The 14,912-nt window shown below is 37.4% G+C and overlaps 1 protein-coding gene across 6 annotated transcripts in view; it reads right to left on the reverse strand.

The window, feature by feature from the left end:
- Positions 1-14,912, reverse strand: part of OPHN1 (oligophrenin 1) — a 585,383-nt gene that overhangs the window by 359,400 nt on the left and 211,071 nt on the right. For all 6 annotated transcript variants that reach the window (XM_070290276.1, XM_070290278.1, XM_070290274.1 and 3 more), the window contains exon 5: positions 14,426-14,497. In XM_070290276.1, coding sequence (XP_070146377.1) covers positions 14,426-14,497 — 72 coding nt within the window. The remainder of the gene's footprint in view (positions 1-14,425; positions 14,498-14,912) is intronic.

The following is a 14,912-nucleotide window of genomic DNA, read 5'->3' on the forward strand; positions in this document are numbered from 1 at the left end:
CTGGGCTGCTCCTCACGTGATTAGCAAGGGTCTGAATTTGCCCTTTGGAACTCAGGGAAGATCATGGAGGCTGGAGTCCTGCCTACAAGAAATAGGGAAGAAAATGTCTTCCATGTCCAGGAACTCAACAGTGCCCTGATTGGCATCTATATGATATTTGGGAAGGGAACCATCTGACAACCATTTATTTAGAAGCTACTGCGTAACAGAAGATATCACATTGGCTAATCTGATGGGAACCACTGTCTTTGTGAAATGACTCAGCTACAAAACAGCTTTCTGACATTCAGAGTATTGAAAGAGCCTATCCACCGGGGCCTAAACAAACAAGTTAAAGTGCCATAGATTCAACTGGCATATAAATTAACTCTGCAAATGGGTTGATTTGCATTATCCAGCAAAAGAGTCCCTGAGCAACAGCTCAAAATCTGTCCATTCAGGACCCACAAGAGATTACTGAGTATCACGAGTCACCCCTCATGATGCTTGCCCCATCACCATTTCACAAATTTCACATAAGACATTTTACTATTTCAGTGTTGTTTGAAGAGTATCACCCCATTTGCAAGTCTGATACTGTAAAAAACAATATTGCATAGGAACCTGGAATGTTAGGTCCCTGAATTAAGCTTAATTGAAAGTGGTCAAACAGGAGATGGCAAGAGTGAACAACATTTTAGGAATCAGTGAACTAAAATGGGCTGGAATGGGCAAACTGAATTCAGATGACCATTATATCTACTACTGTGGGCAAGAATCCCTTAGAAGACATGGAGTAGCTCTCAAAGTCAACAAAAGAGGCTAAAATGCAGTTCTTCAGTACAATCTCAAAAATGACAAAATGATTTCTGTTCTTTTCCAAAGAACAAACCATTCAATATCACAGTAATCCAAATCTATGTCACATCCACTAATGCCAAAGATGCTGAAGTTGAATGATTCTATGAACTCCTATAAGATTTTCCAAAATTGACACCAAAAAAATATGTCCTTTTCATCATAGGGGACTGGAATACAAAAAAGTAGGAAGTCAAGAGATATCTGGTGTAACAGGCAAGCTTGGTCCTTGACTACAAAATGAAGGAGGGCAAAGGCTAACAGAATTTTGCCAAGAGAACCCACTGCTCATAGCCAACACCCTTTTCCAACAACACAAGAGAAGACTCTACACACGGACATCACCAGATGGTGAATACCAAAATCAGATTCATTCTATTATTTGCAACCGAAGATGGAGAAGCTTTATATGGTCAGCACAAACAAGACTGGGAGCTAACTTTGGCTCAGAATGTGAACTCCTTATTGTCAAATTCAGACATAAATTGAAGAAAGTAGTGAAAACCACTAGATCACTCAGGCATGACTTAAATCAAATCTCTTACACAGTGAAAGTGACAAATGGATTCAAGATTTTAGATCCGATAGATTGAGTGCCTGAAGAACAATGGACTGAGGTTCATGACACTGTACAGGAGGCAGCGATCAAGACCATTCCCAAGAAGAAGAAATGAAAAAAGGCAAATGGTTATCTGAGGAGGCTGCTGCTGCTGCTACTGCTGCTGCTGCTGCTGCTGCTAAGTTGCTTCAGTCATGTCCTACTCTGTGCGACCCCATAGACAGCAGCCCACCAGGTTCCCCCGTCCTCAGGATTCTCCAGGCAAGAACACTGGAGTAGCTTGCCATTTCCTTCTCCAATGCATGAAAGTGAAAAGTGCAAGTGAAGTCACTCAGTGGTGTCTGACTCTTTGCGACTCCATGGACTACAGCCTACCAGGCTCCTCCATCCATGGGATTTTCCAGGCAAGAGTATTGGATAGTCTAATACATACAAGGTCACTGACGCTGAAAAGAGTCACTGCATGTCTCATCCTATGACCTCAGTCCTCAGAACTGTGTGCAGCTTTACTCAATTCTTGATAGGAACTGATAAGGAACAGGGAATCTTTGAGGAATAGGAACATGCAGGAATCATCCTGTTAAATGTTCCCTGACAAATCCAATTTACCATTGCAACAAAAACAATAAAATACTTAGGAATAAATTTACCTAAAGAAACAAAAGACTTATATGCAGAAAACTATAAAACACTGAGCAAGAAAGCAAAGATGACACAAATAGGTGGAGAAATATACCATGTTTCTGAATTGGAAGAATCAATATAGAGAAAATGAGTATACTACCCAAAGCAATCTATAGAGTCAACCAATCACTATCAAGCTACCAACAGTATTCTGCACAAAACTACAACAAATAATTTTACAGTTTGTATGGAAACACAAAAAACCTTGAATAGCCAAAGCAATCTTCAGAAAAAAATGGACCTGGAGGAATCAACCTTCTTGACTTCAGAATATATTATAAAACTACAGTCCTCAGGACAGTATGGTACTGGCACAAAGACAGAAATATAGGTCAATGAAAGAAAATAGAAAGACCAGAGATAAATCCATGCACCTATGGACATCTTATCTTTGACAAAGGAGGTAAAAATATACAATGGAGAAAAGACAATCACTTTGACAAGTGGTGCTGAGGAAACTGGTCATCCACTTGAAAATGAATGAAACTGGAAACCGTTCTAACACCATACACAAAAATTAACTCAAAATGTATTAAAGATCTAAATGTAAGACCAGAAACTATAACACTCTTAGAAGAAAACAAAGGCAAAACACTCTGACATAAATCACAGCAGGATCATCTATGATATACCTTCCAGAGTAATGGATAAAAACAAAATTCAACAAATGGGAACTAATTAAACTTAAAAGGTTTTGCACAAGGAAAGAAACTACAAGCAAGGTGATAAGGAAGCCTTCAGAATGGGAGGACATAACAGCAAACAAAGCAACTGACAAGCAAAATTAATCTCCAAAATATACAAGCAGCTCATGCAGCTCAATACCAGAAAAATGAACAACTCAATCAAAAAGTGGGCCAAAGAACTAAACAGACATCTCTCCAAAGAAGACATACAGATGGCTAATAAGCACATGAAAAGATGCTCAAAATCACTCATTATTTGAGAAATGCCAATCAAAACCACCGTGAGGTATCATCTCATACTGGTCAGAATGGCTGCCATCAAAATGTCTACAAACAATAAATGCTAGAGAGGGTGTGGATAAAAGGGAACCCTGTTACACTCAGTGCAAATGCAAACTGGAACAGCCAACTACGGAGAACAGTGTGAAGATTCCTTAAAAAAATGGAAATAGAACTGCCATATGATCCAGCAATCCCACTGCTGGGCATACACACCAAGGAAACCAGAATTGAAAGAGACACGTGTACCCCAGTGTTCATTTCAGTACTGTTTACAACAGCCAGGACATGGAAGCAACCTAGACGTCCATCGGCAGACGAATGGATAAGGAAGTCATGGTACATACACAAAATGGAATATTACTCAGTTATTAAAAAAAAGGACACATTTGAATCAGTTCTAATGAGGTGAATGAAAGTGGAGCCTATTATACAGAGTGAAGTGAGTCAGAAAGAAAAACGCCAATACAGTATATTAATGCATATGTATGGAAAATAGAAAGATGGTAATGATGATCCTATATGCAAGGCAGCAAATGAGACATAGATGTAAAGAACAGACTAGTGGACTATGTGGGAGAAGGCGAGGGTGGGATGATTTGAGAGAATAGCAGTGAAACATGTATATTATCATATGTAAAATAGATAACCAGTTCAAATTTGATGTATAAAGCAGGGCACTCAGTCGGTGCTCTGGGACAACCCAGAAGGTTGGGGGTGGGGAGGGAGATGAAGGGAGGTTCAGGATGGGGGGATCACATGTGCACCCACGGCTGATCTGTGTCAATGTGCGACAGGGCCACCACAGTGTTGTGAAGTGGTTGTCCTCCAGTTAAGATAAATAAAATTTTAAAAAGTAGAAAAAAAAAATAAACATACAAATGATAGCACAGAAATGAATCATACAAAACTACTACAAGAATTATATGTCTGTAAAGTGGACAACTCATAAGACATAAGGAATTTTGTAGAAAGCCTTCCAAGACCAAACCAGAAAGAAAAAGAAAATATGAAAAAAACAATCACAAGTACTGAAATTGAAACCATAACTTTAAAATTTCCAACAAACAAAATTCCATGACTACAGGGCTTGAAAGGTAAATACTATCAAATATTAAGACGAGATAACACCTATCCTTCTGAACTCTGAAAAAATTGCAGATGAAGACTCAAGCTCATTCTATGAGGCCACCATCAGCCTGATAGCAAAACCAGAAAAAGATATCACACACAAACACACAAAATTAAATGCCAATATCACTGCTGAACATATAAGCTAAAATCCTCAGGAAAATACTAGAAAATTCCAATCACCAACACATTAAAAGGATCATACACCATGATCAAATGTGATTTATTCAAGTATGCAAAGATTCTTCAATATATACAAATCAAAGCAATGTCCCACATTAACAAACTGAAGAATAAAAAACATAATCATCTCAAAAGATGAAGAAAAAGCTTTTTAAAAACTTCAACAACCATTTATAATAAAAACTCTCCATAAAGTAGGCATAGAGGGAATGTATCTCAACACAAAGGAAAACAGACAAACACACAGCAAACATCATTCTCAATGTTGAAAAAGTGAAAGCATTTCCTGTAAGATATGGAACAAAACAAGAATATTCACCCTCACCACTTTAATTCTACATAGCTAGCCACAGCAACTAGAGAAGAAAAAGAAAAGAAATCCAAAATGGAAAAGAAAATTGTCACTGTTTGCCCATGACAAGATACTATACATAGGAAATCCTAAAGATTCTACAAGAAAACTACTCAAGCTTATCAATGAATTTGGAAAAGTTGCAGGATACAAAATTAATACATAAAGATCTCTTGCATTTCTACACACTAACAAAAAAATATCAGAAAGAAAAATTAAGGAAATAATTCCAATTCTCATCACATTAGAAAGAATAAATACAATGAACAAATCTACCTAAAACAACAACAACAACAAAAAATTGTACTCAGAAAATTAAGTCACTGATGAAAGAAATCAAAGATGACAAAATAGACGGAGAGATATACCATGTTCTTGGATTAGAAACAGGCCACCCCAAACGCAGCAATATAACCAAGATGAAGAGACAGAGGAATACACAGCAGGTAAAGGAACAGGAGAGTTGCTCACCAAACCAAACAAAAGAGGAAGAAGTAGGGAATCTACCGGAGAAGGAATTCCGAATATTGATAGTGAAAATGATCCAAAATCTTGAAATCAAAATGGAAACACAGATAAACAGCCTAGAGACAAGGATTGAGAAGATGCAAGAAAGGTTTAACAAGGACCTAGAAGAAATAAAAAAGAGTCAAAACATAATGAATAACACAATAAATGAGATCAGAAACACTCTGGAGGCAACAAATAGTAGAATAACGGAGGCAGAAGATAAGATTAGTGAAATAGAAGATAGAATGGTAGAAATAAAAGAATCAGAGAGGAAACAAGAAAAACGAATTAAAAGAAACGAGGACAATCTCAGAGACCTCCAGGACAATATGAAAAGCTCCAACATTCGAATTATAGGAGTCCCAGAAGAAGAAGACAGAAAGAAAGATCATGAGAAAATCCTTGAGGAGATAATAGTTGAAAACTTCCCCAAAATGGGGAAGGAAATAATCACCCAAGTCCAAGAAACACAGAGAGTCCCAAATAGGATAAACCCAAGGCGAAACACCCCAAGACACATATTAATCAAATTAACAAAGATCAAACACAAAGAACAAATATTAAAAGCAGCAAGGGAAAAACAACAAATAACACACAAGGGGATTCCCATAAGGATAACAGCTGATCTTTCAATAGAAACTCTTCAGGCCAGGAAGGAATGGCAAGACATACTTAAAGGGATGAAAGACAATAACCTACAGCCCAGATTACTGTACCCAGCAAGGATCTCATTCAAATACGAAGGAGAAATCAAAAGCTTTACAGACAAGCAAAAGCTGAGAGAATTCAGCACCACCAAACCAGCTCTCCAACAAATTCTAAAGGATATCCTCTAGACAGGAAACACGAAAAGGATGTATAAACCCGAACCCAAAACAATAAAGTAAATGGCAACGGGATCATACTTATCAATAATTACCTTAAACGTAAATGGGTTGAACGCCCCAACCAAAAGACAAAGACTGGCAGAATGGATACAAAAACAAGACCCCTCTATATGCTGCTTACAAGAGACCCACCTCAAAACAAGGGACACATACAGACTGAAAGTGAAGGGCTGGAAAAAGATACACCACACGAATAGAGACCAAAAGAAAGCAGGAGTGGCAATACTCATGTCTGATAAAATAGACTTTAAAACAAAGGCTGTGAAAAGACACAAAGAAGGCCACTACATAATGATCAAAGGAACAATCCAAGAAGAAGATATAACAATTATAAATATATATGCACCCAATATAGGAGCACCGCAATATGTAAGACATATGCTAACAAGTATGAAAGGGGAAATCAACAATAACACAATAATAGTGGGAGACATTAATACCCCACTCACACCTATGGACAGATCAACTAAACAGAAAATTAACAAAGAAACGCAAACTTTAAATGATACATTAGATCAGTTAGACCTAATTGATATCTATAGGACATTTCACCCCAAATCAACGAATTTCACCTTTTTTTCAAGTGCTCATGGAACCTTCTCCAGGATAGATCACATCCTGGGCCATAAATCTAAACTTGATAAATTCAAAAAAATCGAAATCATTCCAAGCATCTTTTCTGACCATAATGCATTAAGATTAGATCTCAATTACAGGAGAAAAACTATTAAAAATTCCAACATATGGAGGTTGAACAACACACTTCTGAATAACCAACAAATCACAGAAGAAATCAAAAAAGAAATCAAAATATGCATAGAAACTAATGAAAATGAAAACACAACAACCCAAAACCTGTGGGACACTATAAAAGCAGTGCTAAGAGGAAAGTTCATAGCAATACAGGCGTACATCAAGAAACAAGAAAAAAGTCAAATAAACAACCTAACTCTACAACTAAAGCAACTAGAAAAGGAAGAGTTGGAGAACCCCAGAGTTAGTAGAAGGAAAGAAATCTTAAAAATTAGGGCAGAAATAAATGCAAAAGAAACAAAAGAGACCATAGCAAAAATCAACAAAGCCAAAAGCTGGTTCTTTGAAAGGATAAATAAAATTGACAAACCATTAGTCAGACTCATCAAGAAGCAAAGAGAGAAAAATCAAATCAATAAAATTAGAAATGAAAATGGAGAGATCACAACAGACAACACAGAAATACAAAGGATCATAAGAGACTACTATCAGCAGTTGTATGCCAATAAAATGGACAACGTGGAAGAAATGGACAAATTCTTAGAAAAGTACAATTTTCCAAAACTGAACCAGGAAGAAATAGAAAATCTTAACAGACCCATCACAAGCACGGAAATTGATACGGTAATCAGAAATCTTCCAGCAAACAAAAGCCCAGGTCCAGATGGCTTCACAGCTAAATTCTACCAAAAATTTCGAGAAGAGCTAACACCTATCCTACTCAAACTCTTCCAGAAAATTGCAGAGGAAGGTAAACTTCCAAACTCATTCTATGAGGCCACAATCACCCTAATACCAAAACCTGACAAAGATGTCACAAAAAAAGAAAACTATAGGCCAATATCTCTGATGAACATAGATGCAAAAATCCTCAACAAAATTCTAGCAATCAGAATCCAACAACACATTAAAAAGATCATACACCATGACCAAGTGGGCTTTATCCCAGGGATGCAAGGATTCTTCAATATCCACAAATCAATCAATGTAATTCACCACATTAACAAATTGAAAAATAAAAGGCATATGATTATCTCAATAGATGTAGAGAAGGCCTTTGACAAAATTCAACATCCATTTATGATAAAAATTCTCCAGAAAGCAGGAATAGAAGGAACATACCTCAATATAATAAAAGCTATCTATGACAAACCCACAGCAAACATTATCCTCAATGGTGAAAAATTGAAAGCATTTCCCCTAAAGTCAGGAACAAGACAAGGGTGTCCACTTTCACCGCTACTATTCAACATAGTTCTGGAAGTTTTGGCCACAGCAATCAGAGCAGAAAAAGAAATAAAAGGAATCCAAATTGGAAAAGAAGAAGTAAAACTCTCACTGTTTGCAGATGACATGATCCTCTACATGGAAAACCCTAAAGACTCCACCAGAAAATTACTAGAGCTCATCAATGAATATAGTAAAGTTGCAGGATATAAAATCAACACACAGAAATCCCTTGCATTCCTATACACTAATAATGAGAAAGTAGAAAAAGAAATTAAGGAAACAATTCCATTCACCATTGCAACGAAAAGAATAAAATACTTAGGAATATATATTCCTAAAGAAACTAAAGACCTATATATAGAAAACTATAAAACACTGATGAAAGAAATCAAAGAGGACACTAATAGATGGAGGAATATACCATGTTCATGGATTGGAAGAATCAATATAGTGAAAATGAGTATACTACCCAAAGCAATTTACAAAATCAGTGCAATCCCTATCAAGCTACCAGCCACATTTTTCACAGAACTAGAACAAATCATTTCAAGATTTGTATGGAAATACAAAAAACCTCGAATAGCCAAAGCAATCTTGAGAAAGAAGAATGGAACTGGAGGAATCAACTTGCCTGACTTCAGGCTCTACTACAAAGCCACAGTCATCAAGACAGTATGGTACTGGCACAAAGACAGACATATAGATCAATGGAACAAAATAGAAAGCCCAGAGATAAATCCACACACCTATGGACACCTTATCTTCGACAAAGGAGGCAAGAATATACAATGGAGTAAAGACAATCTCTTTAACAAGTGGTGCTGGGAAAACTGGTCAACCACTTGTAAAAGAATGAAACTAGATCACTTTCTAACACCGCACACAAAAATAAACTCAAAATGGATTAAAGATCTAAATGTAAGATCAGAAACTATAAAACTCCTAGAGGAGAACATAGGCAAAACACTCTCCGACATAAATCACAGCAGGATCCTCTATGATCCACCTCCCAGAATTCTGGAAATAAAAGCAAAAATAAACAAATGGGATCTAATTAAAATTAAAAGCTTCTGCACAACAAAGGAAAATATAAGCAAGGTGAAAAGACAGCCTTCTGAATGGGAGAAAATAATAGCAAATGAAGCAACTGACAAACAACTAATCTCAAAAATATACAAGCAACTTATGCAGCTCAACTCCAGAAAAATAAACGACCCAATCAAAAAATGGGCCAAAGAACTAAATAGACATTTCTCCAAAGAAGACATACGGATGGCTAACAAACACATGAAAAGATGCTCAACTTCACTCATTATTAGAGAAATGCAAATCAAAACCACAATGAGGTACCACTTCACACCAGTCAGAATGGCTGCGATCCAAAAATCTGCAAGCAATAAATGCTGGAGAGGGTGTGGAGAAAAGGGAACCCTCCTACACTGTTGGTGGGAATGCAAACTAGTACAGCCACTATGGAGAACAGTGTGGAGATTCCTTAAAAAATTGCAAATAGAACTACCTTATGACCCAGCAATCCCACTGCTGGGCATACACACCGAGGAAACCAGAATTGAAAGAGACACATGTACCCCAATGTTCATCGCAGCACTGTTTATAATAGCCAGGACATGGAAACAACCTAGATGTCCATCAGCAGATGAATGGATAAGAAAGCTCTGGTACATATACACAATGGAGTATTACTCAGCCGTTAAAAAGAATTCATTTGAATCAGTTCTGTTGAGATGGATGAAACTGGAGCCAATTATACAGAGTGAAGTAATCCAGAAAGAAAAACACCAATACAGTATACTAACACATATATATGGAATTTAGGTAGATGGCAATGATGACCCTGTATGCAAGACAGGGAAAGAGACACAGATGTGTATAATGGACTTTTGGACTCGGAGAGGGAGAGGTTGGGATGATTTGGAAGAATGCCATTCTAACATGTATACTATCATGTGAATTGAATCGCCAGTCTATGTCTGAAGCAGGATGCAGCATGCTTGGGGCTGGTGCATGGGGATGACCCAGAAAGATGTTATGGGGAGGGAGGTGGGAGGGGGGTTCATGTTTGGGAATGCATGTAAGAATTAAAGATTTTAAAATTTTAAAAAAAAATTAAAAAAAAAAGAATCAATGCTGTGAAAATGACTATACTACCCACAGAAATGTACAGATTCAAGCAATATCTATCAAATTATCAATGTTGTTTTTCATAAAATTAGGACAAAAATTTTTACAATTCATATGGAAACACAAAAGACCACAAATAGCCAAAGCAGTCTTGAGAAAAGAAAACAGATTTGGAAGAATCAGGCTCCTTGACTTCAGACTATACTACAAAATTATAGTAATCAAAATAGGATGATACTGGCACAAAAACAGAAATATAGATCAATGGGACAGGGTAGGAAGTCCAGAAAAAAACTTATGCAACTAAGGTAAACTAATCTATGCCAAAGGAGGCAAGAATATATGATGGGTAAAAGATAGTTTCTTTAGTAAGTAGTATTGGGAAAATTGGACAGCAACATGCAAAACTGAGATTAGAACACTCCCTAAAACCATACAAACCAGTCAGCCTAAAGGAAATCAACCCTGAATATTAATTGGAAAGACTCATGCTGAAGCTTCAATACTTTGGCCATCTGATGCAAAGAGAGAACTCATTGGAAAAGACCCTGATGCTGGGAAAGATTAAAGGCAGGAGGAGAAGGGGATGACAGAGGATGAGATGGTTGGATGGATGTCATCACTGACTTATTGGACATGAGTTTGAACAAACTCTGGAAGATAGTGAAGGACAGGGAACCCTGGCATGCTGCAGTCCTCGGGGTCGCAAAGAGACAGACACGACTCAGCAACTGAACAACACCACCACCACCATACATAAAAGTAAACTCAAAGTGGATTAAAGACAACGTAAGATCTGATACTATAAAACTCCTAGAGGAAACTATAGGTTGAACACTCTCTGACATAAATGACTACAAGCCTTTTTTTGACCCACCTCCTAAAGTAATGAAAATAAAAATAAATTAATTAAACTTAAAAGCTTGTGCACAGCAAAGGAAACCATAAATAAAACAAAAGGACAACCCATATAATGGGAGAAAATATTTGAAAATGAAATGTCCAAAAAGGAATTAACCTACAAAATATAAAAACAGCTCCTGCAGCTCAATATCAATAAAATCAGTAACCCAATCAAAATATGCACAGAAAACCTAAGGAGACATTTCTCCCAAGAAATCATACTGATGGCCAAAAAGAACATGAAAAATGCTCAATGTCATTAATCATTTAGTTCAGTTCAGTTCAGCTGAGTCGCTCAGTCGTGTCTGACTCTTTGCGACCCCATGAATTGCAGCACGCCAGGCCTCCCTGTCCGTCACCGACTCCCGGAGTTCACTCAGACTCACATCTATCGAGTCAGTGATGCCATCCAGCCATCTCATCCTCTGTCGCCCCCTTCTCCTCCTGCCCCCAATCCATCCCACCATCAGAGTCTTTTCCAATGAGTCAACTCTTCGCACGAAGTGGCCAAAGTACTTGAGTTTCAGCTTTAGCATCATTCCTTCCAAAGAACGACCTGGACTGATCTCCTTTAGAATGGATTGGTTGGATCTCCTTGCAGTCCAAGGGACTCTCAAGAGTCTTCTCCAACACCACAGTTCAAAAGCATCAATTCTTCGGCGCTCAGCTTTCTTCACAGTCCAACTCTCACATCCATACATGACCACTGGAAAAACCGTAGCCTTGACTAGATGGACCTTTGTTGGCAATGTCTCTGCTTTTGAATGTGCTATCTAGGTTGGTCATAACTTTCCTTCCAAGGAGAAAGTGTCTTTTAATTTCATGGCTACAATCACCATCTGCAGTGATTTTGGAGCCCAAAAAAATAAAGTCTGACACTGTTTCCACTGTTTCCCCATCTATTTCCCATGAAGTGATGGGACCGGATGCCATCATCTTAGTTTTCTGAATGTTGAGCTTTAAGCCAACTTTTTCACTCTCCTCTTTCACTTTCTTCAGGAGGTTTTTTTAGTTCCTCTTCTCTTTTTGCCATATGGGGGTGTCATCTGCATATCTGAGATTATTGATATTTCTCCTGGCAATCTTGATTCCAGCTTGTGCTTCTTCCAGCCCAGTGTTTCTCATGATGTACTCTGCATTAATTATTAGAGAAATGCAAATAAAAACTACAATGAGGCATCACTTCCAAAACTTCAGAATGGCCATCATCAAAGAAATCTATAAAGAATAAATGCCGGAGAGGGTGTGGAGAAAAGGGAATCCTCACACACTGTCAGTGAGAATGTAAAATGACACAGCCACTATGCAGAACACTATAAAGATTCCATAAAAATCTATTAATAAAAGTAGAACTACCATATGACCCAGCAATCCCACTACTGGGCATATACCAATAGGAAAAAGGAATTCAAAAAGATACCTGCACCCCAAAATTCATTGAAATAGCTAGGAAATGGTATGAGAGGGCTGTATATTGTCACCCTGTTTATTTAACTTACATGTAGAATACATCATGTAAAATGTTGGGCTGCATGAATCACAAGCTGAGTTAAGACTGCCAGGGAAAATATCAACAACCTCAGATATGCAGATGATACAAATATAATGGCAGAGAGTGAAGACAAACTAGAGATCTCTTGATGAAGATGAAAGAGGAGTATGAAAAAGCTGGCTTAAAACTCAACATTCAAAAAACTAAAAGCATGGCATCCAGTCCCATCACTTCATGGCAAATAGATGGGGGAAAAGTAGAAACAATGGTAGATTTTGTTTTCTTGGGTGCCAAAATCACTGCAGATGGTGACTGCAGCCATGAAATTAAAAGATGCTTGCTCCTTGGATGAAAAACTATGACAAACCTACACTGCATAGTAAAAAACAGAGACATCACTTTGCGGACAAAGGTCCATTTAGTCAAAGCTATGGTTTTTCCATTTCATGTATGGTTGTGAGAGTTGGACTATAAAGAAATCTGAGCATTGAAGATTGATGCTTTTGAACTGTGGTGTTGGAGAAGACTCGAGAGTTCCTTGAACTGCAAGGAGATCAACCAGTCAATCTTAAAGGAAATCAATCCTGAATATTCATTGGAAGGGCTGATGCTGAAGCGGAAGCTCCAATACTTTGGCCACCTGATGCAAAGAGCCAACTCATTGGAAAAGACTCTGATGCTGGGAAAGATTGAAGGCAAAAGGAGAGTGGGTGGCAGAGGATTAGATCATTAGATAGCATCACCAACTGAGTGGAAATGGGTTAGAGCAAACTCTGGGAGAATGTGTAGGATAGGGAAGCCTGGCAGGCTGCAGTCCATGTGATAGCAAAGAGTTGAACCCAATTTATCAACTGAACAACAACAGGACATGGAAGCATCTTAGAAAACTCATTGGCAATAATTTATCCATCGATGGAACTTTGGGCTGTTTCCAGTTTGGGGGCTATTATGGATAAAGTTTCTCCAAATATTCTCATGAAAAAGAAGAAATTTGACAGTTATTCAGGCCCCTTCACAAGACACTGGGGAATCAGAGAGATCCATGGGAATTTGACATTATCTGGTACAATGCTGCCAAGTAGAAATTTCTACAATAATGGAAATGTTCTATGTTTGCACTATCCAATACAACAGCCACTAGCCACATGTGACTCATTAAGCATTTGAAATGTGACTAGCATGTCTGAGAAACTAATTTTGTTTTCTTTATATAGTTTTTGGCTACCATATTGGATAGCACAGATATAGACAATATAGTTTAATGGAGAGAATGTGGGATTTGAAGCTAAATAGATCCTCAGTTTTAAATCTCAGTGACTGTCAGTTACTAATTACATCACAATAATTTTGGTCATGTTATTAATCTTGTTCAAACTTCAGTTTCCTTATTTGTAAAATGGGGATAATATCAGAACCTCACAGGTTTGTTGTGATTAAGAGAATGAATGTAAAACACCTAGCCCAGGGCTTGGCACATAGTAAGTCATCTTTAAATAATATCTATTATTATCAAGTTCCCCATTTGCCATATGGAGAATCTGAAGCTCCAAAAGGAGAAGTATCTTGTCCACAGTTACAGAGGTAGCTGGAAGCACAGTCAGGAACCAAATCCAGATTTTCTCACTTTCTGATAAGAAGTTTTCTTATAGAGATGAATCTTCCTCAAGCTTGAAGGGTGAAGGGTGGTAGCCCAAACAACTATCCACATGCTATAAAATATATATATATATATATATATATATATATATATATATATATATATATATATATATATCTACACACATAGAGAAAATGTACCTTTGTGAAGCCTATTTGTTCCTTCCGGAAATTTTCCAGGGGTTTGATCAGCAAATCACTAGCATTGTGTACCTAGGGAAAAAGGAAAAAAAACACACAAAATAACTTTCAAATTAGCAAGGTTCAGATTCAAGATTCATTGTTACTAGAATATTTCCTTATAATACACCATCAATGTGTATTAGTGCAAAATGTTACCTGGTGCAAAATGTTAACTAGTTTGCTGGTTTGTTGGGTTTTGTTACTGTTTTCCCATATTGGTCTTTTAAAATCCAATGCTTTCAGAGAAAACGAGAAAGGAAACATTAGGGGCCTTTCTCTGTAACTTTACTGGTAGTATGATCTGAGTTTTCAATTGATAAATATCCAGAGTTATGACCAGAAACAGACACAGGAAGCCTGAAGTATATGTGGAAAAGAGACAAAAAGGGGAATGCAAAAACACATGAAAAGGGCAATTGCACCAAGTACAAATCATTTCATGGGA

This window comes from Ovis canadensis, chromosome X, assembly GCF_042477335.2.
Source record: "Ovis canadensis isolate MfBH-ARS-UI-01 breed Bighorn chromosome X, ARS-UI_OviCan_v2, whole genome shotgun sequence".
In the NCBI taxonomy this organism is placed as follows: domain Eukaryota; kingdom Metazoa; phylum Chordata; class Mammalia; order Artiodactyla; family Bovidae; genus Ovis; species Ovis canadensis.